The sequence below is a fragment of the Salvelinus fontinalis genome, unplaced genomic scaffold (assembly GCF_029448725.1).
Source record: "Salvelinus fontinalis isolate EN_2023a unplaced genomic scaffold, ASM2944872v1 scaffold_1938, whole genome shotgun sequence".
Lineage (NCBI taxonomy): Eukaryota > Metazoa > Chordata > Actinopteri > Salmoniformes > Salmonidae > Salvelinus > Salvelinus fontinalis.
The window spans coordinates 1-23,988 of NW_026602147.1; the positions used below are offsets into that span (position 1 = coordinate 1).

Sequence of the window (23,988 nt, forward strand, 5' to 3'; positions counted from 1 at the left end):
GTAAGTCTAGCTGACGTTGACCCCATGCAGGTAGACCAGACGGTAAGTCTAGCTGACGTTGACCCCATGCAGGTAGACCAGACGGTAAGTCTAGCTGACGTTGACCCCATGCAGGTAGACCAGACGGTAAGTCTAGCTGACGTTGACCCCATGCAGGTAGACCAGACGGTAAGTCTAGCTGACGTTGACCCCATGCAGATAGACCAGACGGTAAGTCTAGCTGACGTTGACCCCATGCAGGTAGACCAGACAGTAAGTCTAGCTGACGGTGACCCCATGCAGGTAGACCAGCCAGTAACTCTAGCTGACGTTGACCCCATGCAGGTAGACCAGACAGTAAGTCTAGCTGACGTTGACCCCATGCAGGTAGACCAGACAGTAAGTCTAGCTGACGTTGACCCCATGCAGGTAGACCAGACAGTAAGTCTAGCTGACGTTGACCCCATGCAGGTAGACCAGACAGTAAGTCTAGCTGACGTTGACCCCATGCAGGTAGACCAGACAGTAAGTCTAGCTGACGTTGACCCCATGCAGGTAGACCAGACAGTAAGTCTAGCTGACGTTGACCCCATGCAGGTAGACCAGACAGTAAGTCTAGCTGACGTTGACCCCATGCAGGTAGACCAGACAGTAAGTCTAGCTGACGTTGACCCCATGCAGGTAGACCAGACAGTAAGTCTAGCTGACGTTGACCCCATGCAGGTAGACCAGACAGTAAGTCTAGCTGACGTTGACCCCATGCAGGTAGACCAGACAGTAAGTCTAGCTGACGTTGACCCCATGCAGGTAGACCAGACAGTAAGTCTAGCTGACGTTGACCCCATGCAGGTAGACCAGACAGTAAGTCTAGCTGACGTTGACCCCATGCAGGTAGACCAGACGGTAAGTCTAGCTGACGTTGACCCCATGCAGGTAGACCAGACGGTAAGTCTAGCTGACGTTGACCCCATGCAGGTAGACCAGACAGTAAGTCTAGCTGACGTTGACCCCATGCAGGTAGACCAGACGGTAAGTCTAGCTGACGTTGACCCCATGCAGGTAGACCAGACAGTAAGTCTAGCTGACGTTGACCCCATGCAGGTAGACCAGACAGTAAGTCTGACTAGTAACAGTAAGGAGGAAACCTTCAGGAGCTCTCTCCAGTCCATACCTGCACCAGTCATATGTTAAGTCCGTGAGGGGGAATGAAAGAGGGAAAGGATATGTAACTGGGAAAGTCCCGGACAACATTGTCCAACATTGAAATGGTGTAATGTTGTTTTCTAGGTGCGTTTTGACAGCATTGGGGGACTGAGCAGACACATCTCTGCCCTGAAAGAGATGGTGGTCTTCCCTCTGCTTTACCCAGAGGTGTTTGAGAGGTTCAAGATCCAACCACCAAGGTAGCTAGAAATAAATGTTTAGAAAGTCATCCATAATCTTACGGTGGAATGATCTAGGATCTGTTGTTGCTCTTGATGCTGTAGATTCTTACTCTGTGTGTGTGTCTGTAGGGGCTGTTTGTTCTACGGACCTCCTGGAACAGGGAAGACTCTAGTGGCCAGGGCGTTGGCTAACGAGTGCAGTCAGGGAGAGAGGAAGGTCTCTTTCTTCATGAGAAAGGGAGCAGACTGCCTCAGCAAGTGGGTGGGAGAGTCCGAACGGCAGCTCCGTCTTCTCTTCGACCAGGTCAGTACCTACCATTATTCTCCATGGAAGTTGGCTTCTGGTTCTGAAATATATTGTATTAGAGTTATTGTTCCAGGATGTTGAAACCGAGATGAGGAAATACTCTTTAAAAAAAATATTTTTCCCCCAAATCTTTTAGGCTTATCAGATGCGGCCATCGATTATATTCTTTGATGAGGTTGATGGGTTGGCTCCCGTCCGCTCAAGCAGACAAGACCAGATACACAGGTCAGACACTGTTAATCACTGGAACAAACTGATTTGAATACAAACATCATTGCTTCTTGTTTAGCTATTTGGTATCTTTTGTTTAGTACGTCTTCGTACAGTGGGAATAATGTTCTGTATGTGTTTCCATTTTACAGCTCCATCGTGTCCACTCTCCTTGCCCTGATGGATGGGTTAGACAGCAGAGGAGAGGTTGTGGTGATCGGTGCTACTAACCGTCTGGACTCTATAGACCCAGCTCTCAGGCGACCTGGACGCTTCGACCGAGAGTTCCTCTTTGGCCTGCCTGACCGAGAGGTGAGACAAGGGTCTTAGTGACCACGCCGTAGAAAACAGTTTTGCATTGAAAACCAGATTTCTAGTCGACAAATTCAGGTAGGTCCCCCTCTGTTTGTTTGAGTTTGCTTCCGTTTGGTTCCTAGTGAATACACCACTGATGGAGGTCATGTTTGTTCAAATCATATTATTTATGTGTGTGTGTGTACACACAGTACCAGTCAAAAGTTTGGACACCTACTCATTCGAGGGTTTTTCTTTCTTTTTACTATTTTCTACTTTGTAGAATAATAGTGAAGACATCAAACTATGAAATAACACATGTTGTAACTCAAAAAGTGTTAAACAAATCAAAATATATTTTGTATTTGAGATTATTCAAAGTGGCCACCCTTTGCCTTGATGACAGCTTTGCACACTCTTGGCATTCTCTTAACCAGCTTCATGAGGTAGTCACCTGGATTGCATTTCAATTAACAGGTGTGCCTTGTTAAAAGTTAATTTGTGGAACTTCTTTCCTTAATGCGTTTGAGCCAATCAGTTGTGACAAGAAAAGGGGTGGTATACAAAAGATAGCCCTATTTGGTAAAAGACCAAGTCCATATGGCAAGAACAGCTCAAATAAGAAAAGAGAAACGACAGTCCATCATTACTTTAAGACATGAAGGTCAATCAATAATGTCAAGAACTTTTAACATTTCTTCAAATGCAGTTGCAAAAACCATCAAGCACTATGATGAAACTGTCTCTCATGAGGACCGCCATAGGAATGGAAGACCCAGAGTTACCTCTGCTGCTGAGGATTAAGTTCATTAGAGTTACCAGCCTCAAAAATCGGCAATTAACTGCACCTCCAGATTGCAGCCCAAATAAATGCTTCAGAGTTCAAGTAAGACGCATCTCAACATCAACTGTTCAGAGGAGACTGTGAATCAGGCCTTCATGGTCGAACTGCTGCGAAGAAACCACTACTAGAGGACACCAATAAGAAGAGACTTGCTTGGGCCAAGAAACACAAGCAATGGACATTAGACTGGGGGAAATCTGTCCTTTGGTCTGATGAGTCCAAATTTGTGAGACGCAGAGTAAGTGAACGGATAATCTCCGAATGTGTGGTTCCCACCGTGAAGCATGGAGGAAGAGGTGTGATGGTGTGGGGGTGCTTTGCTGGTGACACTGTCAGTGATTTATTTAGAATTCAAGGCACACTTAACCAGCATGTCTACCACAGCATTCTGCAGCGATACGCCATCCCATCTGGTTTGGGCTTAGTAGGACTATCATTTGTTTTTCAACATGACAATGACTATTTGACCAAGAAGGAGAGTCATGGAGTGCTGCATCAGATTACCCGGCCTTCACAATCACCCGACCTCAACCCAATTGAGATGGTTTGGGATGAGTTAGACCGCAGGGTGGAGGAAAAGCAGCCAACAAGTGCTCAGCATATGTGAGAGTGCCTTCAAGACTGTTGGAAAAGCATTCCATGTGAAGTTGGTTGAGAGAATACCAAGAGTGCAAAGCTGTCATCAAGGCAAAAGGTGGCAACTTTAAAGAATCTCAAATATAAAATGTTTTGATTAATAAAAATGTTGATTCACTACATGTGTTATTTCATAGTTTTGATGTCTTCACTATTCTACAATGTAGAAAATAGTAAAAATAAAAACACTTGAATGAGTCTCAACTTTTGACTGGTACTGTATGTATGATAAAAGATGACTTGTGTGAGAAGTCAACAGGTAACATTACTTTGTTCTACTAAGATTAGGGTCTTTTTATTTCATGTAGGAGAACTGTTTTTGGAAACATTCATATTTGACATACATGGTCATGTTCTTATCCACTGCAGGCTCGGAAGGATATTCTGCAGATCCACACCAGACAGTGGACTCCCCAGCCATCAGCCTCTTTCCTGGAGGAACTGGCAGACAAGTGTGTTGGTATGTTTTCTATTAATCCCTCCTCTCCCAAACCAACCTAGAATTTTTAAAAGATTACCCATTCTTTCAAACGCCATTTTAAAATTCCAACCTGTTAAATATTCCAATCGTTTTGGGAGGCTCACTGAAAGTGTTGTGTGTAATCAGAACATGTAGCTGATGCTCTCTTGCGTTGCCACACCGTTTCCCAACGTCCCCCTGCTGTGTCTCCTAGGTTACTGCGGTGCTGACATGAAGGCGGTGTGTGCTGAGGCGGCTCTGTGTGCCCTGAGGAGACGCTACCCTCAGATTTACTCCACGTCCCAGAAGCTGGTTTTAGATGTGGCATCTATCTCCATCGGCAGCAGGGACTTCCTGTCAGCCATGAGGAAGACAGTCCCAGCCTCCCAGAGAGCTGTGTCGTCCCCAGCCAAGGCTCTGACTCCTGTAGTCCAGCCACTGCTTGGTGCAGCCTTACAGACTGTACTGGATACAGTTAGCAGGCTGTTCCCACATGCAGAACAGGGGCTCAAGAGAGACAAGCGAGACAACGGTGGGTCAACTGGGACAAGAGAATTTCTTTTTTTTCTCATGTGAACTGTCTTCATTGTCGGGAGATTTTTTTTTTGTCCACAGGGCCGTGATAAGTAGGGGGGAAAGTTTTGAAACGGGAGGTACTACCAGAACTCCTCTCTAATTAGTTTTTTGTTAGCAAAGGTTTTCCTACAGTGTGCCCTAATAAACACGACCCAGATTTGGTATGCCTTCCTTGTCTGTTGTGTAAGAATGGGTATGTTGTATTGTGTTCTTGAATGTCATACTTGGTTGTCAGGTTCTAAGATGTTTTACCACTTGTCTTCAGGTGTCCTCCCAGCTGGTGTTTTAGATGCCGATCTCCTGCACAGTGAAGATGAGGACTCTGTCAGCCTCAACGGTCTCTCTCACAAGGCCAAGGCAGCTGGGGGCTTCCTGCATTTCAGCAGGTGAGTAACAGGTTGTCCAACGCACAGAAATACTTATCCCAAATTTGTCTTTCTCCCACTCCTCCCTGAAGTGTGCACTGGACGTCTTTGAAATCTGTGTGTGGACTGAAGTGTACACTTCATGAGAAAGGGGGAGAATGGGTATTGAGCTCCGGTCTTGTAAAGTATTTGAGTCTTTTTCTCCCCCTCTGTTCTCCCAGGAGCGTGCTGAACCAGCCTACATCGTACCGTCCCAGGCTGCTGCTAGCGGGGCGTCCTGGGTCAGGTCAGAGCAGTCACCTGGCCCCTGCTGTGCTCCATGCCCTGGAGAAGTTCACAGTTTACACCCTGGACATGGCCGTGCTGTTCGGCGTCAGCACCACCTCTCCTGAGGAGGCCTGCGCTCAGGTACTGTACAACCCCCTTGGATCACACCCTGTTTTCTGTATAGTGCACTATTGAGCCCTGTGCCAGCAGCCATGACAGACGGGTATCTTTAGTCTTTCCTTGATTCTTCACATATTTGGAGAAGGTCCGAGGAGAGAGGAGTCTAAGAAAGACTTTTGAGATGAACCCAGAGATGGACAGCATTAATGTTCCATTGGATGTCTTGTATTGATGAACCCAGAGATGGACAGTATTGATGTCTTGTATTGATGGACAGTTGATGTCCTGTATGTTTTGACTTGTAGATATTCTGTGCGGAGGCATGCATGTCCATATAAACACTGTTCTGTAATGTTGTGTTGTAGATGTTCTGTGAGGCCAAGAGGACGTCCCCCAGTATCCTTTATATCCCTCACATCCAGCGGTGGTGGGACACGGTGGGGTCTGCTCTCAGAGCTACCTTCCTCAGCTTGTTACAGGACATCCCCTCATTCTCACCCATCCTGCTGCTGGCCACCTGTAATGTCCCCCACAGCAGCCTCTTCCCTGAGGTAGGTACTGTAGACAGACACACCGCCCCACAGCAGTCTAACATGATGTAGTGAACACACCGCCACACAGCAGTCTAACAGGATGTAGTGAACACACCGCCCCACAGCAGTCTAACAGGATGGTAGTGAACACACCGCCCCACAGCAGTCTAACAGGATGTAGTGAACACACCGCCCCTAACATCACCAATATGGCAGTGTATTTTGTCTGCTGTGCGTTATATGTGATTATAAGGATTTTGATGTTTTTAAGGACTCTTGGAAGATTAGTCCAAACGAGGACTAAAAGAGATCTAATCACCAACTGGACACAAGCCCTAGAAAATGTGCACTGGTTCCCTCCCCCTGTGGGATGGGCTGGAGGGTTGGAGTTGGGCCTCTGAGCAGGGGATCAGTCAGAATGATCTCGTTCATTCCTATTCATCTGAATGTTATGTTCACCTGGTGACTCATCTTGGTAAATGTCCCCCCCATAGGTCCAGGACCTGTTCTGTGCTGAGTATGGAGAGGTGCTCCAGGTTCAGGTCCCAACCCCACAAGAGAGAAGGAACTTCTTTGACGATCTCATCCTAAACCAGGCTGCCAAAGCTCCTGCATCCAAGAAGAAAGCAGGTAAGGCTGCACTGTACTCTGAAATATTTTAGTGGAATCCTGGATATTGGTTCAAAACGGTTAAACAAGCTCAACTTCACAACTAGTAAGTATTGTATGAGGTGCTGGTAATCAAGCAGTAGAACATTAGAGGAGCACGTTCTCTGTACCAAAGCTGTCAGCACTCGCTCAGTCATGTGGTTAGTCACTTACCTCCCTGTCCTCCCCAGTGCTTGCAGCCCTGGAGGTGCTCCCCGTGGCTCCCCCTCTTCCCCCGAGAATGCTGACGGAGAAGGAGCAGCAGCGATTGGAGGAGCAGGAGGAAGACACTCTCAGGGAGCTCCGCCTCTTCCTGCGTGATGTCACCAACCGCCTCTCTCAGGACAAACGCTTCAAGGCCTTCACCAAGCCCGTCGACCTGGAGGAAGTGAGACTGACCATCAATTGCTGTAAAAGTGGCTGTGTTCTAAAGGGGAGGGCTGTGTTCTAGAGGGGAGGGCTGTGTTCTGAGCCACGTATAAACATCAGATGAGGGTTAAATAAAGAGAAGAGGCCAGATGTTGTCTAAACATGGACATGGTAGAATCTCTATCACATGGACAATGGCTGACCTGTTGTTTTGATGGATCTTGTCTAGGTACCTGACTATGCTACAGTTATAGAGCAGCCCATGGACCTGTCCACTGTCCTCTCCAACATCGACACTCACAAGTACGTGACCGTGAAGGAGTTTGTACACGACGTGGATCTCATCTGGAAGAACTGTCTGGAATACAACCCTGACAAAGATCCTTCAGGTAGGAAATCGGCGATATCCAGAATTTTCACAGATGTTGTATTCCTGTTCATGGGAGAATGTTTCATTTATTTCATAAATTAATGTATTCAACTAATCATTCATTACTTTATTCAGCCAACTATTAATTCATGAATCTATCCATTCATCACTTCATAATAATACTGATGTGACAAGTCTGTACTGGGTGTCTTCCAGATCGTCAGATCCGCCACAGAGCCTGTGCTCTGAAGGACACTGTTCAGGCCATCGTCAAAGACGAACTGGATGAAGACTTTGAGAAGATCTGCGAGGATATCAAGGAGTCCCGTAGCACAAGAGGTCAGGTGTTATTCTATTGGTGCAGAGTAGTTCCAGACAGAGGGTTCTAGAGTTCAGGGACCAGTTGATCTGTGCTGCTGCTCTCCTGGATGGATGAAAGAAGAGCATTCCTGATAGATTTAAATATGAACTGCCTCTCTTAACTTCCAGGTTGCTCCACTTCAAGGTTCGCTCCATCCTACTATCACGTTCATCCCAAGACAAGAGCAGTGGATGCCAAGAGCACCGATGCAGCAGGCCCCTCTAAAGAGTCTACCGCTGCTGCTCCCTCAGCTGTGACCACACCACGCCCTTCAGGTTAGCAAGCATCTCAATAATGTACAGACACACAATGCTACACAGGTTAGCATTTCACTACTCTGCAGACAGACTACGGAGAGCTTTCCAGATCTATCCTCTACTAACTGCTGGTAATGAAAGACCGATGATAACACCTTGTCAGTTTCTCTCACCATGTTTACACACATCATTCAGTCATTCATAAAGGTGGTTTTTGAATTGGCTTTGATTATCTGGTCATCTACTTCTCAGCAGCTCAGAAGAAGAAGCGCAGGAAGAGCCGCTGGTGCAATGGCATCATCAGGAAAAGGTCCTCTCCTCACACTTCTAAAGACCACTCTGCTGTGGTGGAGTCTGGAGAGGAGGAGGAGAGGAGAGGGGCAGAGAGTGAGGAGGAGGAGGGTGGTGATGCTGCAGAGTCAGGCCTGGAGGAGCTGGAGATCACCGGGGCTGAGGAGACCCCCATGGAGCAGGAGGAACCAGCCCAACAGGAGAACCAGGACAGCCAGCCCATGGAGAAAGACACTAAGGACAGCCGGACCACGGAGGAGGCTAGCCAGGCTACAACGGAGGCTACCCAGCCCAGGGTGGAGGAAGCTGTGGAGGCTAGGGCTGGAGACCAGAGCAGTGAGGGCACCCAGGACCCTGTAGTGGTGGTTGGCGCCCAGGAAAACCACATCTTACCAGAAGGGGGAGACAATGTATGTTATTTTGTTGTAAAATGGATGTTGCTTTTTGTATGGATGATTCTCCTGCTGCATTGATTGCATTTCTCTGTTTTCAACATTTTCCTCATTCACCCAGAGGCAGGCGTCCACTACAGACAAAACTGAGCCTCAGAGAGTGGAAGTGGAGGAAGAGAATACCACAGGTTTGCAGCCTCCCTTCCCACAATGACACTCTGTTTTTAAGTGAACTTTGTTGAATTGTACACTCACTCCGTCCCTCTGTCCTCTTGTCAGAAGTAGGAGTGAGGCGTGCGGCGCGGGGCTTGAAGTACCAGGGGATGCAGCAGGTGATGGATGTTGACCAGGAGATACTGGACCAGAAGACAAAGCCCCCTGTGGTGGATCACAACAAACTAAAGGTAACAGATTATCACTGCAGCTGGTCCAGGGTCAGCTCGTCGCCCGAGCCTCCTAATGAGGTTGTTAACTGATCCTAGATCTGTGGTTAAGGCAACTAGCCAGTGGCAGTGTATTGGAATTGTCATGCCAAGCCATGTTTTGGCTTGACAATGACAGCAATAGAGTTGGCAAGAGCACAAACGGATCTGGAATCAGACGGAGGCACCTTCTTCGTTTAGACAAAGATGGAGGATATAAGACCTCAGTGCTGAGCTGGTTTTCTGCTCCTTCATTTCAGGAGCTGCTTCAGAGAGCGGTGTCTAAGACTGAGGGATATGAGGTCTATCAACTGGAGAAGCTATACGCCTTGTTGTGTCAGAGTATCTACAGACACCGCAAAGACTACGACAAGACTGCCCTGCTGAAGGTTTGTCATTCTATACATTTTAATTTGTACTATGTATTTTTTTTTAAATGTATAAGTGCACTTATGAAACATATCATTGAGCAATTGAGTTTTTCTATGTTTTCTAATATTTTCTTATTCTCTTTCCAGGAAATGGAAAATGAAATTGAAGATTTTTCATAATGAGTTTTATACAATAAAGATGTAGCTAGTCATGGATTGCACGTAGTATTTCCCCGTTGTCTAAATGTATAAAGAACAAGTCTATAACCATATTTTGATAGGAAATACACATTTGTATATTTCTAACAACTTGTATACTCTTTCTTTTATTTAATTAAAGTGTTTTTTTTACAAGTATTTGTTCTTGTGTCTTGTTATACCATAAAGGAAAGACGATATTGTGATGTGTTAACTGGTTGAAAAATATCTATTGCCAGTAACTATTTTGTTTATAGCGGAATACAAACTGAGCATGGTGCAGCCTCAGGGTTTGTTTGTGGTCAGACGGTAACGATAAATACTGTATGAATACAAACGTCAGGACCGTCACTTTTTAAATGCTTCTATCGGTTGATAGACATTTTATTTGAAGCAACATTTCTCCATGCATGCGTGACAGATGTCGCCTATGAATGACGTCAAGACGTATCGCATTAACGTGATGACGCCGCTTAATCATTAAAAACTGCCATTAAAAAAAGAACACAAAGTGTGATATAATTTGATGGACAAATGGCATGCTTGAAGTGACTAATGTAGTAGCTTCCTGCCTTTTTTTGAATACGTCTGTAAAGGGATATCAGTCGGGAAAAGAACTGTTGCAGCGAAAATGTTCCATGTTTTCATCTGCAGACAGCGGTGAACTGGACTCGCCTGCCTCCGAGCAAAACTACTGCAGTCCGGCAGAGAGCTCGGGCTGAACTGTTCATAGGTAGGCTAGCTAACATTAGACGAGAACCTAAGACAAATTGCCGGGGGCAGGAGAGCCTGCGCAGAAGCTACCTCTTGTCCTGGTAAGTAAACGCAAACTCAGCTGCTGTACTGCCTACTGTGGTGGCTAGCTAGCTACAGTATTTGGCTTCCAGCCGCAATGTCTATCCCAGGTGTAAACTGGCTGGCTAGATGCAGAAATGGAAGCTAGGTTAGCTAGATCTGGATAGCTAGCAATCTAATAAGATAATCAATTTGCTATAGTTACACTGGATAGCAATATTTTTTTTCTACATAAACAAATGGCATTAAGAGCAATTGGGTCCAAACGTATTGTAAATGACCAGCTACTACAAACTAGACAGTAGCTACAAACAAGTTGCAGTCGTGTGCAGAAATAATCATTGCAATAGGTTTCTCATGCAAAAGATGGTATAGCTAGGACACATTTCAACTTCACTGTAATTACTGTACAGCGAACGTGCTATTACATTTATGCAGTAATCCATACAGATTGTAGCTGTTCAAGTGAAACTATATTGGATGGAACCTGTCAAATACATTTTTATTTCAGTCCACAGATGAAAATATTAGAGGTTTTAGATTGTGAATCAAACCATCACTAGCGGAAGGTCATCCATTCCAGACACATCTCTTTACACAAAGTTATCTTGGAGGATAGCCTACCTACACCATGGCAAGCAGGAGGAAGTCAACAACACCTTGCATGGTCCTGCCTTCTTCTAACGTGATGGAGGAGCAGGATGCAGACATGCAGGTGGGGGAGGATGGAGCTGAGAGCGCTGCAGAGGGACTTACAGACGCCGCTGTGGTCTCCACTGACCCAGAGACAGGTGGGGAAGGGTTTTATTCATCTTCAACATGTTGCTCACATCTGTTTCTTGAAATGTTAATCACCTGGCTCGATCTTGACTGGCTGCATCACCGCTTGGTATGGCAACTGCTTGGCATCCAACCGCAAGTCGCTACAGAGGATAGTGCGTACGTTCCGGTACATCACTGGGGCCGAGCTCCATGCCATCCAGGACTTTTATACCAGGTGGTGTCAGAGGAAAGCCCTAAAAATTGTCAGACTCCAGCCACCCAAGTCCTAGATTGTTCTTTCTGCTACCGCACGGCAAGTATGGAACCAACAGGACCCTGAACAGCTTCTACCCCCAAGCCATAAAACTGTTAGCTACCCGGACTAACTATCTGCATTGACCATTTTGCACTCTTGACTCATCACTTACACTGCTGCTACTGATATTATCTATCTTGTTGCCTAGTCACTTTGTCTCTACCTATATGTACATATCTGCCTCAATTACATCGTACCCCTGCACATTGACTCGGTGCTGGTACCCCTTGTATATAGCCTAGTTATTGTTACTCAGAGGATATATTCAAATCAAATGTATTTATATAGCCCTTTTTACATCAGCTGATATATCAAAGTGCTGTACAGAAACCCAGCCTAAAACCCCAAACAGCAAGCAATGCAGGTGTAGAAGCACGGTGGCTAGGAAAAACTGCCTAGAAAGGCCAAAACCTAGGAAGAAACCTAGAGAGGAACCAGGCTATGAGGAGTGGCCAGTCCTCTTCTAGGTGTGCCGGGTGGAGATTATAACAGAACAAGGCCAAGATGTTCATAAATGACCAGCATGGTCAAATAATAATAATCACAGTAGTTGTCGAGGGTGCAGCAAGTCAGCACCTCAGGAGTAAATGTCAGTTGGCTTTTCATAGCCGATCATCGAGAGTATCTCTACCGCTCCTGCTGTCTCTAGAGAGTTGAAAACAGCAGGTCTGGGACAGGTAGCACGTCCGGTGAACAGGTCAGGGTTCCATAGCCGCAGGCAGAACAGTTGAAACTGGAGCAGCAGCACGGCCAGGTGCTATTCCTTGTGTTATTATCTTTCTCTTTGCGTTGTTGGGAACGACCCGTAAGTAAGCAGTCTACACCTGTTGTTTACCAAGCATGTGACAAATAAAATGTGATTTGATTTTGTTCTGTTGGCACTAAACAGGAGAAAAGCTTTTGAAACCGAGTGAAACCTATATGAAATGCTCATATCGACCTACTGTTTCAAAACCAATCTGCTATGGTGTGCTCTACTCCTGAAAATGACCCTTGTTCTCTGATGTAGTTAAACTAACATAGCTGGGCAATTTACTTTTCAGAGCACGACATCAGTCATTCCAGCGGAGAGGACGGTGTCACCTGCACAGGAGTGAAACGCAGCAACCAACCAACCCTGGAGCAGACGCTCAGTGACCTTCTCTCGGATGGGGGTTACACACAGCATGAGACGGAAGAGAGTGATGACCCCGCCTCAGCTGGCATCTCACTCAGCAAAACCCCCATCATGAAAATGAGGGGTAAATCGGAACCGAAGAGGATCGCCGTGTCTCTGAAAGCAGCCGAGGAGAGTGACGGGATGGGAGAGAGTGAAGGGGAGCAGGAGCCTATCGAAGCACCTCTGGGGCTGGGTTCCCTCACTCCTGTAGAGAAGATGAGCCCACATTACACTGAGTCCATGAAACACAGTGTTCTCCTGAACATTCCCAATATGATGTCATCAGAGCATAAGAAATCTTCTGTCCTCAGCTCCAATATGTCTGGACTCCAGCTCCCTCCTGGTCTGGCCCAGGTCCTCTCAGCTCTGCAGGCCCAGCAGGTGATCATATTTTCAAATTCTTTGAAATTGTAAATTGAATAAAACAAATCACCTTTCACTGCTGTTGATACTATGTAATGTTACTGATAAATAAGTGACTAAAACCTCTCTCTCTCTGCTCTTGCTCTCTACTCTCTCTCTCTTGCGTTCTCTTTCTCCCTCCCTCCCCGCAGAGCGCCCAAGCCCAGCTCCTCATCCCCGTCAGCAGCATCCCCTCATACAACCAATCCATGGATACCAACACAGTCCTGGTCAACACCTACAAGAAGTTCCCGTACCCTTCAGTATCAGAGATCATGGGTCTGTCGGCTCAGACCAAATTCAGTGAGGAGCAGATAAAGATCTGGTTCTCTGCCCAGCGTCTGAAGCACGGGGTCAGCTGGACACCCGAGGAGGTGCTTTTTCTGTTAGATTCATGTTTGTCTTATACCAGAGTCACATTTTTGGGGGGACATAGTGTTTTTATTGTGATTTTTTTAAAACTTATTTTCACTCATTGAATATATATGTTTTAATTGTTGTCGCTCTGTTGAAGGGGGCGCTTGCAAGTACGCTTTTCATTGTACCATTTACACTACGTCTATCCTGTGCATATGACAAATCCACTTTTTGATTTGAGGTGGAGGAGGCCAGGAGAAAGCAGTTCAACGGGACTGTGCACACGGTGCCTCAGACCATCACTGTTATCCCGGCCCACCAGCTCTCTGCTGCGGCCAACGGCCTGCAGTCTATCCTCCAGACCTGTCAGATAGTAGGGCAGCCAGGCCTGGTTTTCACACAGGTTGGTACTTATTGATGACATTGTGGATGATGTAATGTCATATTTTCTGTTTATAGTTTCTCAACTCAATATGTCTTGTAGTTGTAATATTGTGGAGTGAGTGAAACTTCTAAACTTCTAAACTCTGAACAGGTTGGCACACCTGTGACCACACCCATCACCTTGACAGTAGCAGGGATGCCAAGCCACAGCCAGGTCCCCAAGATGTCCTCCCACCAGACCAGCCCAGCCGTCAGTGAGATGAAGAGAGCCACCACTGTCCAGCCTCCCTCCCTGACCCCACAGGAGAACTCGGCCCTCAGCGCCGACCACTTTGGAATGCGTCCCAAGAAGTCCAAGGAGCAGCTGGCGGAGCTGAAAGCCAGCTACCTGAAGAACCACTTTGCCAGCGACGCAGAGATCGCCAGGCTCATGACGCTGACCGGCCTCACCAAAGGGGAGATCAAGAAGTGGTTCAGCGACACGCGCTACAACCAGCGCAACTCCAAGAACAGCAACGTCATCGTGTTCCACGACAGCCAGAGTCCCAGGGGTCACAGCAGCGGCACCACCATCGTCATTGACTCCAGCGACGAGACCCCTCATTCTCCACCGCCCACACCATCCGTCAAAGAGAAAGAGCCACGCTCCAAGACCTGGAACTCCTTCCCAGACTTCACATTGCAGAAGTTCAAGGAGAAGACAGCAGAGCAGCTGGTGGTTCTTGAGGAGAGTTACCAGAAGGGAAGTACTCCGTCTGACGACGAACTGACCCGGCTGAGGACGGAGACCAAGCTGACCAGGAGAGAGATCGACGCCTGGTTCACAGAGAAGAGGAAGGTAGTGGAGGCAGAGTCACCTGAGCTGAAAGCAGAGCGGATGGAGAGCGAGGCTACCTCGTCTAGAAAAGGATCCCAGACCCCTCCGGGTAGCCGGCGGCCAAACAGGGGGGACAAGAACATTGGAAAGAAAACCCCCGAGCAGCTCCACGTCCTGAAGAGTGCCTTTGTCCGTACCCAATGGCCCTCCACAGAGGAATATGACAAGCTGGCAGAGGAGAGCGGGCTGCCCAGGGTCTACGTAGTTAACTGGTTCGGAGATACCCGGTACTCCTTCAAGAACGGCAACGTCAAGTGGTTCTTCCACTACCAGAGCGGCAACGTAGAGGGACTGAACGGCAACAAAAACAGGAAGAGGAGGATACGTAACCGAGGCTGGGGGAGGTCTCGGAGCAGGAAGGCCAAGAGGTCAACCAGCACGGAGAAGTCACCACCACTGCCCATCATCAAGTTGAAGTCTGGGAAAGACATTCTGAAGGAGTATTACCTGAAGCACAAGTTGTTGAATGAGCAGGACCTGGATGAGCTTGTGACCAAGTCTAGTATGGGATACGAGCAGGTGAGAGAGTGGTTCGCTGAGATACACAAGAGGGAAGATATGGTTGCTGATCCGTTTGGGGATGCTGAGGTAAACGTGGAGCAGCAGGAAGAGGAAGCGTTGCTGGGTGAGAATGAGATGGTACCTGAAGAGCAGGATGACACCGTGGTGGGCGAGGAAGATGATGAGGAGGAGGAGGAGGAGGATGATGACGACACTGATGAAAGTGATTCTTGGGAGCCCTCTCAGGGTGCCAGAAAAACACAGTCGGAGTAGTGAAGGACAGCTGGGCTGTGTTCGTTAGGCACCAAATGGAAGGAAAATGGACTGAAACAGGGAGGGACTACATGAAATTGTCCAATTAGACATGCCCATTTTCACTTTCTGTTCCAAAACATTTTGCTATGGTGTGCCCAAATGAACACAACGTTGGATTTAGTCCAACAGCACAAACACATTTCACTTTCTCTTACGTGTTTTAAAGGGTACTGTCTGAATGCAAGACTGAACGATAATATCCCACCAATACAAACAATATGTGCACCTTTTTACAGTGCTAGTGTAGCGCCATTAGTCAATCTAGTCAAGAATTACAACCAGTACTTTAAATACCTAATTTTATATGAATTGGTCAGACATTAAAATGCTGAAATTCAATTGATATTACAATATTTGATATGATGATAATTCATGGAAAATTGACATTTGTTAATCTACAGTATTCGGCACAGTTATTTATGTGCAATTAAGAGGTCCTTTTTTTAATGGCTAATGTCTCTCGTATATATCCCTATTATTATAGAGATTACAAAGTACTGTAAGTACATTCATGGAATGAATGCAATGAATCATGTGAAATCAGATTATATTATGGATTCCTATTGAAATTGGTTGGAGGAACTGCGGTGCCAAAGTTAGCTATTGAATGTGGACTCCTGTGCTATGAAAGACTTAGAAACCAAGGGACTCGAGAGTAGGAGTGCTGATCTAGGATCAGTTTAGCCTTTTAGATTCTAATGAGTCCGTAGACCGACCCATGAGCTCGTGTGAATCCTTAAAGAGATGGGTGGGGCTAAGGCTTAAGAGGGTGTGAACAAATTCGAGCTCTCTGGTAAGTGTGAAAAAAAAACAACCTTAAGGCTTTTCCTCAACTGGTTATACAAGAATAGCAATTTTTAAAGCTACATAGCTTCCTCCAACTGTAGTGTATAATATACCATTACGAAGCTCTGAGTCTGTACTATGTAAAAGATTACATACATACTCTAAGACGCTTTATGAATACGGGCCTGGAGGCCCAGTATGTACAGTACCAGTCAAAAGTTTGGACACACCTACTCATTCCAGGGTTTTTCTTTATTTTTACTATTTTCTACATTGTAGAATAATAGTGAATACATCAAAACTATGAAATAACACATATAGAATCATGTAGTATCCAAAAAAGTGTTATATTTTTATTTTATTTTAGATTCTTCAACGTAACCACCCATTGCCTTGATGACAGCTTTGCACACTCTTGGCATTCTCTCAACCAGCTTCATGAGGTTGTCACCTGGAATGCATTTCAATTAACAGGTGTGCCTTGTTAAAGTAATTTGTGGAATTTCTTTCCTTGATGCGTTTGAGCCAATCAGTTGTGTTGTGACAAGGTAGGGGTGGTATACAGAAGAAAAGACCAAGTCCATATTATGTCAAGAACAGCTCAAATAAGCAAACAGAAGTGACAGTCCATTACTTTAAGACATGAAGGTCAGTAAATCCAGAAAATGTAAAGAAGTTTTAACATTTCTTCAAGTGCAGTCGCAAAAACCATCAAGTGCTATGATGAAACTGGCTCTCATGAGGATTGCCACAGGAAAAGAAGACTCAGAGTTACCTCTGGTGCAGAGGATACGTTCATTTGAGTTAACTGCACCTCAGATTGCAGTCCAAATAAATGCTTCACCGAGTTCAAGTAACAGACGCATCTCAACATCAGCTGTTCAGCGGAGACTGCATGAATCAGGCCTTCATGGTCGAATTGCTGCAAAGAAACCACTACTAGAGGACACCATTAAGAAAAAGATACTTGCTCGTGTTTCCTGGCCCAAGCAATGGACATTAGACCGGTGGAAATCTGTCCTTTGGTCTGTAGGCCAAATTTGAGATTTTTGGTTCCAACCGCTGTGTCTTTGTGAGACACAGAGTAGGTGAATGGAGGATCTCTGCATGTGTAGTTCCCACCGTGAAGCATGGAGGAGGAGGTGTGGGGGTGCTTAGCTGGTGACACTGTCTGTGATTTATTTGGAATTCAAGGCACACTTAACTAGCATGGCTACCACAGCATTCTGCAGAGATACACCATCCCATCTGGTTTGCGCTTAGTGGGACTATCATTTGTTTTTCAACAGAACAATGACCCAACACACCTCCAGGCTGTGTCAGGGCTATTTGACCGAGAAGGAGAGTGATGGAGTGCTGCATCAGATGACCTGGCCTCCACAATCACCCGACCTCAACCCAATTGAGATGGTTTGGAATGAGTTGGACTGCAGAGTGAAGGAAAAGCAGCCAACAAGTGCTCAGCATATGTGGGAACTCTTTCAAGACTGTTGGAAAAGCATTCCTCATGAAGCTGGTTGAGAGAATACCAAGAGAGTGCAAAGCTGCCAAGGCAAAAGGTGGCTACTTTGAAGAATCTCAAATATAACAAAAATATGTTTTTGGTTACTACATGATTCCACAATGTGTTTTTTCATAGTTTTATGTCTTCACTATTATTCTACAATGTAGAAAATAGTAAAAATAAAGAAAAACCCTTGAATGAGTGGGTGTGGCCAAACTTTTGACTGGTACTGTATACTGTGGTGTCTCTGAAGGAAACTGACAGTGTAGCACTTATTATTGTGCACTTTGCCCACTACTGTATTAAAGACATGCTCCGGAACTTTTGCGATTACCAAGTATTTTTTAAACGTCCTGCTTTGGACTGGACGTGTCAGTGTTCAGACCCCCCGCAAGGTCTCTGTGTTCTATGTCAGTGATGTGAGGTAGTACACAATTTAGCTGAACGCTACTTTCAGAACTACTGGCTAAAATGTATACAAAAGTACCGGAGAATCTCTTTAACATGTTCTTGTGGGGGAAAACAACTTTGATTAGGCACCTTATATCCCTTTGACCCTTTAATGGCTTTAGAGACCAAATCTCTTTCTATATGAGCTCTTTTTGAACGCTGTAAAACTAAGTATTTTGCCTTGTATTGTCCTCCTCTGAAATGATTCTATTTTCAAGAGGATGCACCTTATTGACTTAACCCTCTCCTTGTGGATCAATTCTAAAGTTGGGTGTTGATATGACACAAATGAAAATCAGTGGACTGTATGTGGCCTACTGCTTCCCCAGCACAACCAACTGGCACAATGTGGGTCCCTATTTGAATCATGTGAAACTCTGCTGACTTGGAAACGTGTAACGTGAGTTTGAATTATGTATAACGTTTATAGTTTTTAAGACTGCAGTACTTGTATGTATGAAGACTAGTGTTGGAGGACTTGATACAGGGCTGTTTTCAAACAAGTGTTTTTCTAATGTATGTTCAGATGCATGTTTGTATTGTTTTTCTTTTCTTTTGAAAACGTTTGCAGACTTTGCTCTCCCCAACTGTCATTTTAAATGACATGTTTTGACATGTGCACATTAGTAGAACCAAGACATTGTTTCTTACCTGTAAGCCTTGTCCTATATGCTCTGGTCACTGGGTTCTAGCCTGGCCGGGACCTGAGGAGTTACCAACGGTTTCTCAATCTATTCTAAACATGCTTTACCAAGTTCTAGTCACTTTGGTTCTAGAATCTCAATCTAGAATCTAGTTGAAACATCACAACATTTTACAGAAAAACGGATGGATTCAGAACCTTTTTGAGGAGACAAACCTATGTGCCTGCATGGCTCATTCTTTCTGAGCAGGGTTTCATCAAGACTTGACAAAAGAAGAGGTGGAGGAGGAGAAGATCGTGGATACCTCATGCTCATCATAAACATTTCAAATTGGGCAGCATGTTATGCTGTGAAATGGTTTACGTTTTCATGCAGGAACAGTTATTTATACCATAGTTAAGGTAAAAGATGCATTTGAATTTTGAGATCCATATAGTGCATGAAATAATCACCTGACTGCAGATTAGACAGCATTATGTGCTTGCATTAGACAAGTTGTTTTTAAATGGTTTTATAATCTTTATGATTAATCCTGTCTCTCAACTTCAACTAATAGCTTGTATGGCGTTTTACTGTTAATGTGTAAAAATATATATTTTTTGCCTGGTGGCTCTTTGCCTTCTTCAGTTGGCAACTCTCAATGTATCCACGTTACTTTTTTTTGTACAGGTAGACGTGACATTGTGACCATAGTACATGACTGTTTTATCCTAGTACAATACTTCTTACCTGTCTGTCCTCTTTGCTATTTCTCAATATTTAGAAAGGTGCTTGTTTAGTACTAATACCCAACAGTTGAATATGTAACTTTAATACATGCTTAACAGTTTTACTATTAGATTGTGCGCACACTATCTTTTAACCTGTCTTTTAATATACTATTCTGCTAGCTACAGCTATAATGGATAATGTCAGTCAGTCTCCTTTCTCCTACTGTATTTATTAAGTTATCTATGAGAAGAATGTTTGGTTTCTGGATATGTTGAGGTGCTTTGGGAAAAGTGAGAGTTTATTTGCAAACGTTATGGTAAACCAAGGAATTTTTTTATGTTGAGACAGAGTAGCCTTGGAGCTGAAAACTCAGTGGAAAAAGCTTTAGTCCCCTGAGCCATAGACTTTGCAATGCTTTTTAATTGAAATCAAACTGCTTTTTGAGGCTGTGGCTTGATTTAGACACATATATATTTTATACTTGTTTTGAGGACAAAATACAATACATTTGGACGAAAAGGCGTGTATTTTGGTGTCTTATAAAATATTTAACTTCAAAATATGACTGGAGTTTCTCTTATAGAAAATATTAGAACATTTCATTGAAGAAAGTAAAGCGTCTGTCATTGGAACATATCACCCCGGAACACATTCTATCTTTTTCTGTTTCCCAACGGTCATATTAGCTTGTAACACTGCACACGTTGACGTTTGTTTTGTTTTTTAGTGTCGGTAACATTTGAATTCACTGTCATTCATCGTTTGAAATGGAGATTTTCGGTAGCACCTTTGACGATTCGGTGTTCGAGGAATCAAGAGCGAAGCCAACTGTTGTTGCACTGTCGTCTTACAATGCAAAGTTCTGTGAAGCAGAGGTGAGTGTTAACTAGCTACCTAACGTCAAGTAGCATCAGTTTTTTTTGCTAGCATTGCAATGAATGGAAATTCTTAACTATGAGTTGTCTATTTCAACAGTGGTTTTGGGAGAGCATCGACACAGATGATATTTTAGAGAAACAAAAGATCTTTAAATTTCGAGCTGATATGTCGTACAGGCGAAAAAACTTCCAGGTATTGACCACTCTTCCCTTGAGTAATTTAGTTCCACACTGTCTATCATATCAATCAATCAAGTTTATTTTATATAGCCCTTCGTACATCAGCTAATATCTCGAAGTGCTGTACAGAAACCCAGCCTAAAACCCCAAACTGCTATGACTACAAGGTCCGATAGGAATTCAGGGAACTCAGTGAGGAACGCTGTATATGGCCCAAATGCTTTTCTCATTTGTTAACTATATCCATTTCCGAAGGAAGCTTTAAACGCCTACACTACCTGCCTCTCCTATATCCCTGACGGCAACCTGGCCATTAGACGGGACATAATGGAGGGAATGGCACGGTGCTGTTGTCACCTGGGGAAGAGAGTGGAGGCCCTGGAGATCACAGAAACACTTGTAAGAACCGTTGCTGTTGAGTGAGTCTTATCTTTATACATTATTGTAACACACTAAGGTTTTTATTATACATAAATAATACAAAATACCTAGTCTTGTCGTCCAGCCAGCCAGCTCTAGTCTGTGGACAAGGTTACAGTATACCAGGTAGTAAAATGTTTGTTTTGAAAATGAATTCCATGGACAGAAAAATGAAGCCTCCAACACCTGTCACCTCACCGGTCTACTTCACCTGACTGCGAACGTCCACGAGCGCTTCGGAGACCTCAGGAGCCAGATCACGTGTCTGCAGCAGCTGTGTTCTCTCCACCCCTACCACCAGTGGCACTGGATGAAGCTGGCAGAAAGCTACCTTCATCTCCTCCAGCCTCTGTCAACACCCTCAGGCTCCAGTCCTCTTCAACAGGGAGATGGTGTAGAGCCACAGCCTGACTCTCAGACTGAGGTGCAACTGAAGGAAGAGCGTGACGGCGTTTGGCTCAAGGCCTGCATGTGTTTTGTCCGGGCCAGGTAAATAATCAGTGAGAGACAAGCAGACATCCTGTTGGCCTATTCTATATGGAATTCCATGGATACAAGCTTGTTGGGCAGTCTTTAGGACTGGTTTCCCGAACACAGATTTAGATTCTCCATTTGAAAGTGCTTCTTAGTCCAGGAAAAGGCTTACTTTATCTCTGGGAAATTGGCCCTTGGCTTAAAGCAGAGAGCATTTTTACACATTCATCCTAAATGTCACTGTTTAGCACAGTCTTTGTCTTGTGAAGATGGTTGTTTGACTGTATTATGTTGCCTTGCCAGACTCCTCCTCAGGGCATTAAAGGGACAACAGTCATCCTTTGTTCTCCAGAACAGTGAGAGAGCCCTACAGAAGGCTGATGAGGCTCTGCGGTGTCTGGAACCGAAAGACACCACACTACAGCTAGTCTCTGAGGTGAGACCGGTTAGAGACACAGTACATAGACTACAGTTCTCACATGGTGTCTATTCATCAAATAATGTCCTGTAGTTTGTCTTCTGGTATTTTTCAATGAAAGGAGATGTGTGGCTTGCTGACACCAAGATGTCATGGTTTTACCTATAGATGTATTACAACTGACGATGCACATGTTTTGAAAAGGTAAGAGGTACACTTCTGGACCAGATTGATCATGCATCGTTATTGGTGATTTGCCATTCAGGTGATGTCAGAAGATCTAGTTCCAGAGAGGATGAGAGAGGACAACCAGGATGGAGAGAGCTTGGCAGGTCTCTCTCTGAAGGACTTTGAAGACAGGTGGTGGAACAGACTGGTACAGACAGGAGTACTGAAGGAGGATGGAGCTGAACGACCTTCTGTAAAGACCTAACTGGGCTACACGTTTTGATGAATGTATTCTTTAATATTGCGTGTAACAATGTGCTGACCGCCATATGAAATGAAATATTGTCACACTTCAATCTACAGTAAAGTTTAATTAGATAACTGCTGTATTGAATTTCAAAGTAGAACCATTTGGAAAAAGTGTGGACACATTTGAGAACTTTTGATCTGCCATTCTGCATTACCTCGGGCTTGACAGTGTATGGATCAGAAGATTTGTCAGTTAAGAGGCCCTTGGCTAAGCGCAGCACACATCACTAGGTTAAGAGGCCCGGCCCTTGTCTAAGTGTAGCACACATCATTAGGCTGTCACTCAGTGTGGTTCTATCAGGGTTGATGGGTGGAGGAGGAATTCATGTCTGTGACATGTTGTTTTTACTCCATTGAATTAACATGCACTGAAACACAAAGCTCTCAGCCTGAAGGCAGACAATGATCATCCTTATGAGATAATGATGTGATTGAAGTACTACTCCTGTACTCCAGGCATCAAGCAAAGGAAAACAGGCACATTTACTCTATGAAGGTTACTTGCCCATTTTCAGTTGTGAGAGAACATAATTTACCTCAAACAGGGTGTACTGTCAAATTTCAGTACGATGCCATTTGTTATTTAGGAACAGTAAACCACTGGCCAGTCTTGAGAAGTGGGTGTCTGTCCAACAAGCCGGTTGTCCCTCCATAAAGAAGGTAATTGCTTTTAAAGGGTCGCCAGGTCAGGTGGTCTCCAGTACTATAATCACTGGAGAAGGTTCTCTGGAACATGACGGGCCTGGTTGCAGTGTGTCTCTGTGTGATCCAGTCAAACCTGTGGCTCCGGGGACCTGTGTAGTAAGACTGATTCACCAAGCACTGGGAGGTCGGTGGTGCTGTTGGCGGAGTGTTGGGGTGTCTCTGCTGGGAGGTCGGTGGTGCTGTTGGCTGAGTGTTGGGGTGTCTCTGCTGGGAGGTTGGTGGTGCTGTTGGCGGAGTGTTGGGGTGTCTCTGCTGGGAGGTTGTTGGCTCAGTGTTGGGGTGTCTCTGCTGGGAGGTTGGTGGTGCTGTTGGCGGAGTGTTGGGGTGTGTCTGCTGGGAGGTTGTTGGTGCTGTTGGCTGAGTGTTGGGGTGTCTCTGCTGGGAGGTCGGTGGTTCTCTTGGCTGAGTGTTGGGGTGTCTCTGCTGGGAGGTTGTTGGTGCTGTTGGCTGAGTGTTGGGGTGTCTCTGCTGGGAGGTTAGTGGTGCTGTTGGCTGAGTGTTGGGGTGTCTCTGCTGGGAGTTTGTTGGTGCTGTTGGCTGAGTGTTGGGGTGTCTCTGCTGGGAGGTCGGTGGTTCTGTTGGCTGAGTGTTGGGGTGTCTCTGCTGGGAGGTTGTTGGTGCTGTTGGCTGAGTGTTGGGGTGTCTCTGCTGGGAGGTTAGTGGTGCTGTTGGCTGAGTGTTGGGGTGTCTCTGCTGGGAGGTTGGTGGTGCTGTTGGCGGAGTGTTGGGGTGTCTCTGCTGGGAGGTTGGTGGTGCTGTTGGCTGAGTGTTGGGGTGTCTCTGCTGGGAGGTTGGTGGCTGAGTGTTGGGGTGTCTCT

The 23,988-nt window shown here is 45.4% G+C and overlaps 3 protein-coding genes across 6 annotated transcripts; all 3 read left to right on the plus strand.

Annotated features, from left to right (window-relative positions):
- Window positions 1-12: 12 nt before the first annotated feature.
- LOC129850341 (ATPase family AAA domain-containing protein 2-like) lies at window positions 13-9,811 on the plus strand. 3 transcript variants are annotated; one of them, XM_055916787.1, is made up of 20 exons: window positions 13-210; window positions 1,267-1,382; window positions 1,494-1,668; window positions 1,808-1,896; window positions 2,034-2,193; window positions 4,025-4,115; window positions 4,330-4,647; window positions 4,957-5,077; window positions 5,278-5,464; window positions 5,809-5,994; window positions 6,471-6,606; window positions 6,816-7,012; window positions 7,223-7,382; window positions 7,580-7,702; window positions 7,853-7,999; window positions 8,234-8,682; window positions 8,786-8,852; window positions 8,944-9,068; window positions 9,347-9,475; window positions 9,605-9,811. In XM_055916787.1, the coding sequence occupies exons 1-20, from the start codon at window positions 25-27 to the stop codon at window positions 9,635-9,637; spliced, it is 3,195 nt and encodes a 1,064-aa protein (XP_055772762.1). In that variant the 5' UTR covers window positions 13-24; the 3' UTR covers window positions 9,638-9,811. The 3 variants fall into 3 exon arrangements, with proteins under 3 accessions (XP_055772762.1, XP_055772760.1, XP_055772761.1); XM_055916785.1 differs by lacking the exon at window positions 13-210 and adding an exon at window positions 850-1,092; XM_055916786.1 differs by lacking the exon at window positions 13-210 and adding an exon at window positions 850-1,092 and having other exon boundaries at window positions 8,237-8,682.
- Window positions 9,812-9,904: 93 nt separating this feature from the next.
- Window positions 9,905-17,093, plus strand: LOC129850342 (zinc fingers and homeoboxes protein 1-like). 2 transcript variants are annotated; one of them, XM_055916788.1, is made up of 6 exons: window positions 9,905-10,470; window positions 10,962-11,241; window positions 12,572-13,068; window positions 13,242-13,463; window positions 13,688-13,849; window positions 13,982-17,093. In XM_055916788.1, the coding sequence occupies exons 2-6, from the start codon at window positions 11,082-11,084 to the stop codon at window positions 15,479-15,481; spliced, it is 2,541 nt and encodes an 846-aa protein (XP_055772763.1). In that variant the 5' UTR covers window positions 9,905-10,470; window positions 10,962-11,081; the 3' UTR covers window positions 15,482-17,093. The 2 variants fall into 2 exon arrangements, with proteins under 2 accessions (XP_055772763.1, XP_055772764.1); XM_055916789.1 differs by having other exon boundaries at window positions 11,034-11,241.
- Window positions 17,094-20,278: 3,185 nt separating this feature from the next.
- Window positions 20,279-22,537, plus strand: LOC129850343 (uncharacterized protein C8orf76-like). The gene is made up of 6 exons (XM_055916790.1): window positions 20,279-20,493; window positions 20,594-20,689; window positions 20,932-21,075; window positions 21,263-21,585; window positions 21,874-22,006; window positions 22,254-22,537. Exons 1-6 carry the CDS (start codon window positions 20,386-20,388, stop codon window positions 22,419-22,421), a joined length of 972 nt encoding a protein of 323 aa, XP_055772765.1. The 5' UTR covers window positions 20,279-20,385; the 3' UTR covers window positions 22,422-22,537.
- Window positions 22,538-23,988: the final 1,451 nt, after the last annotated feature.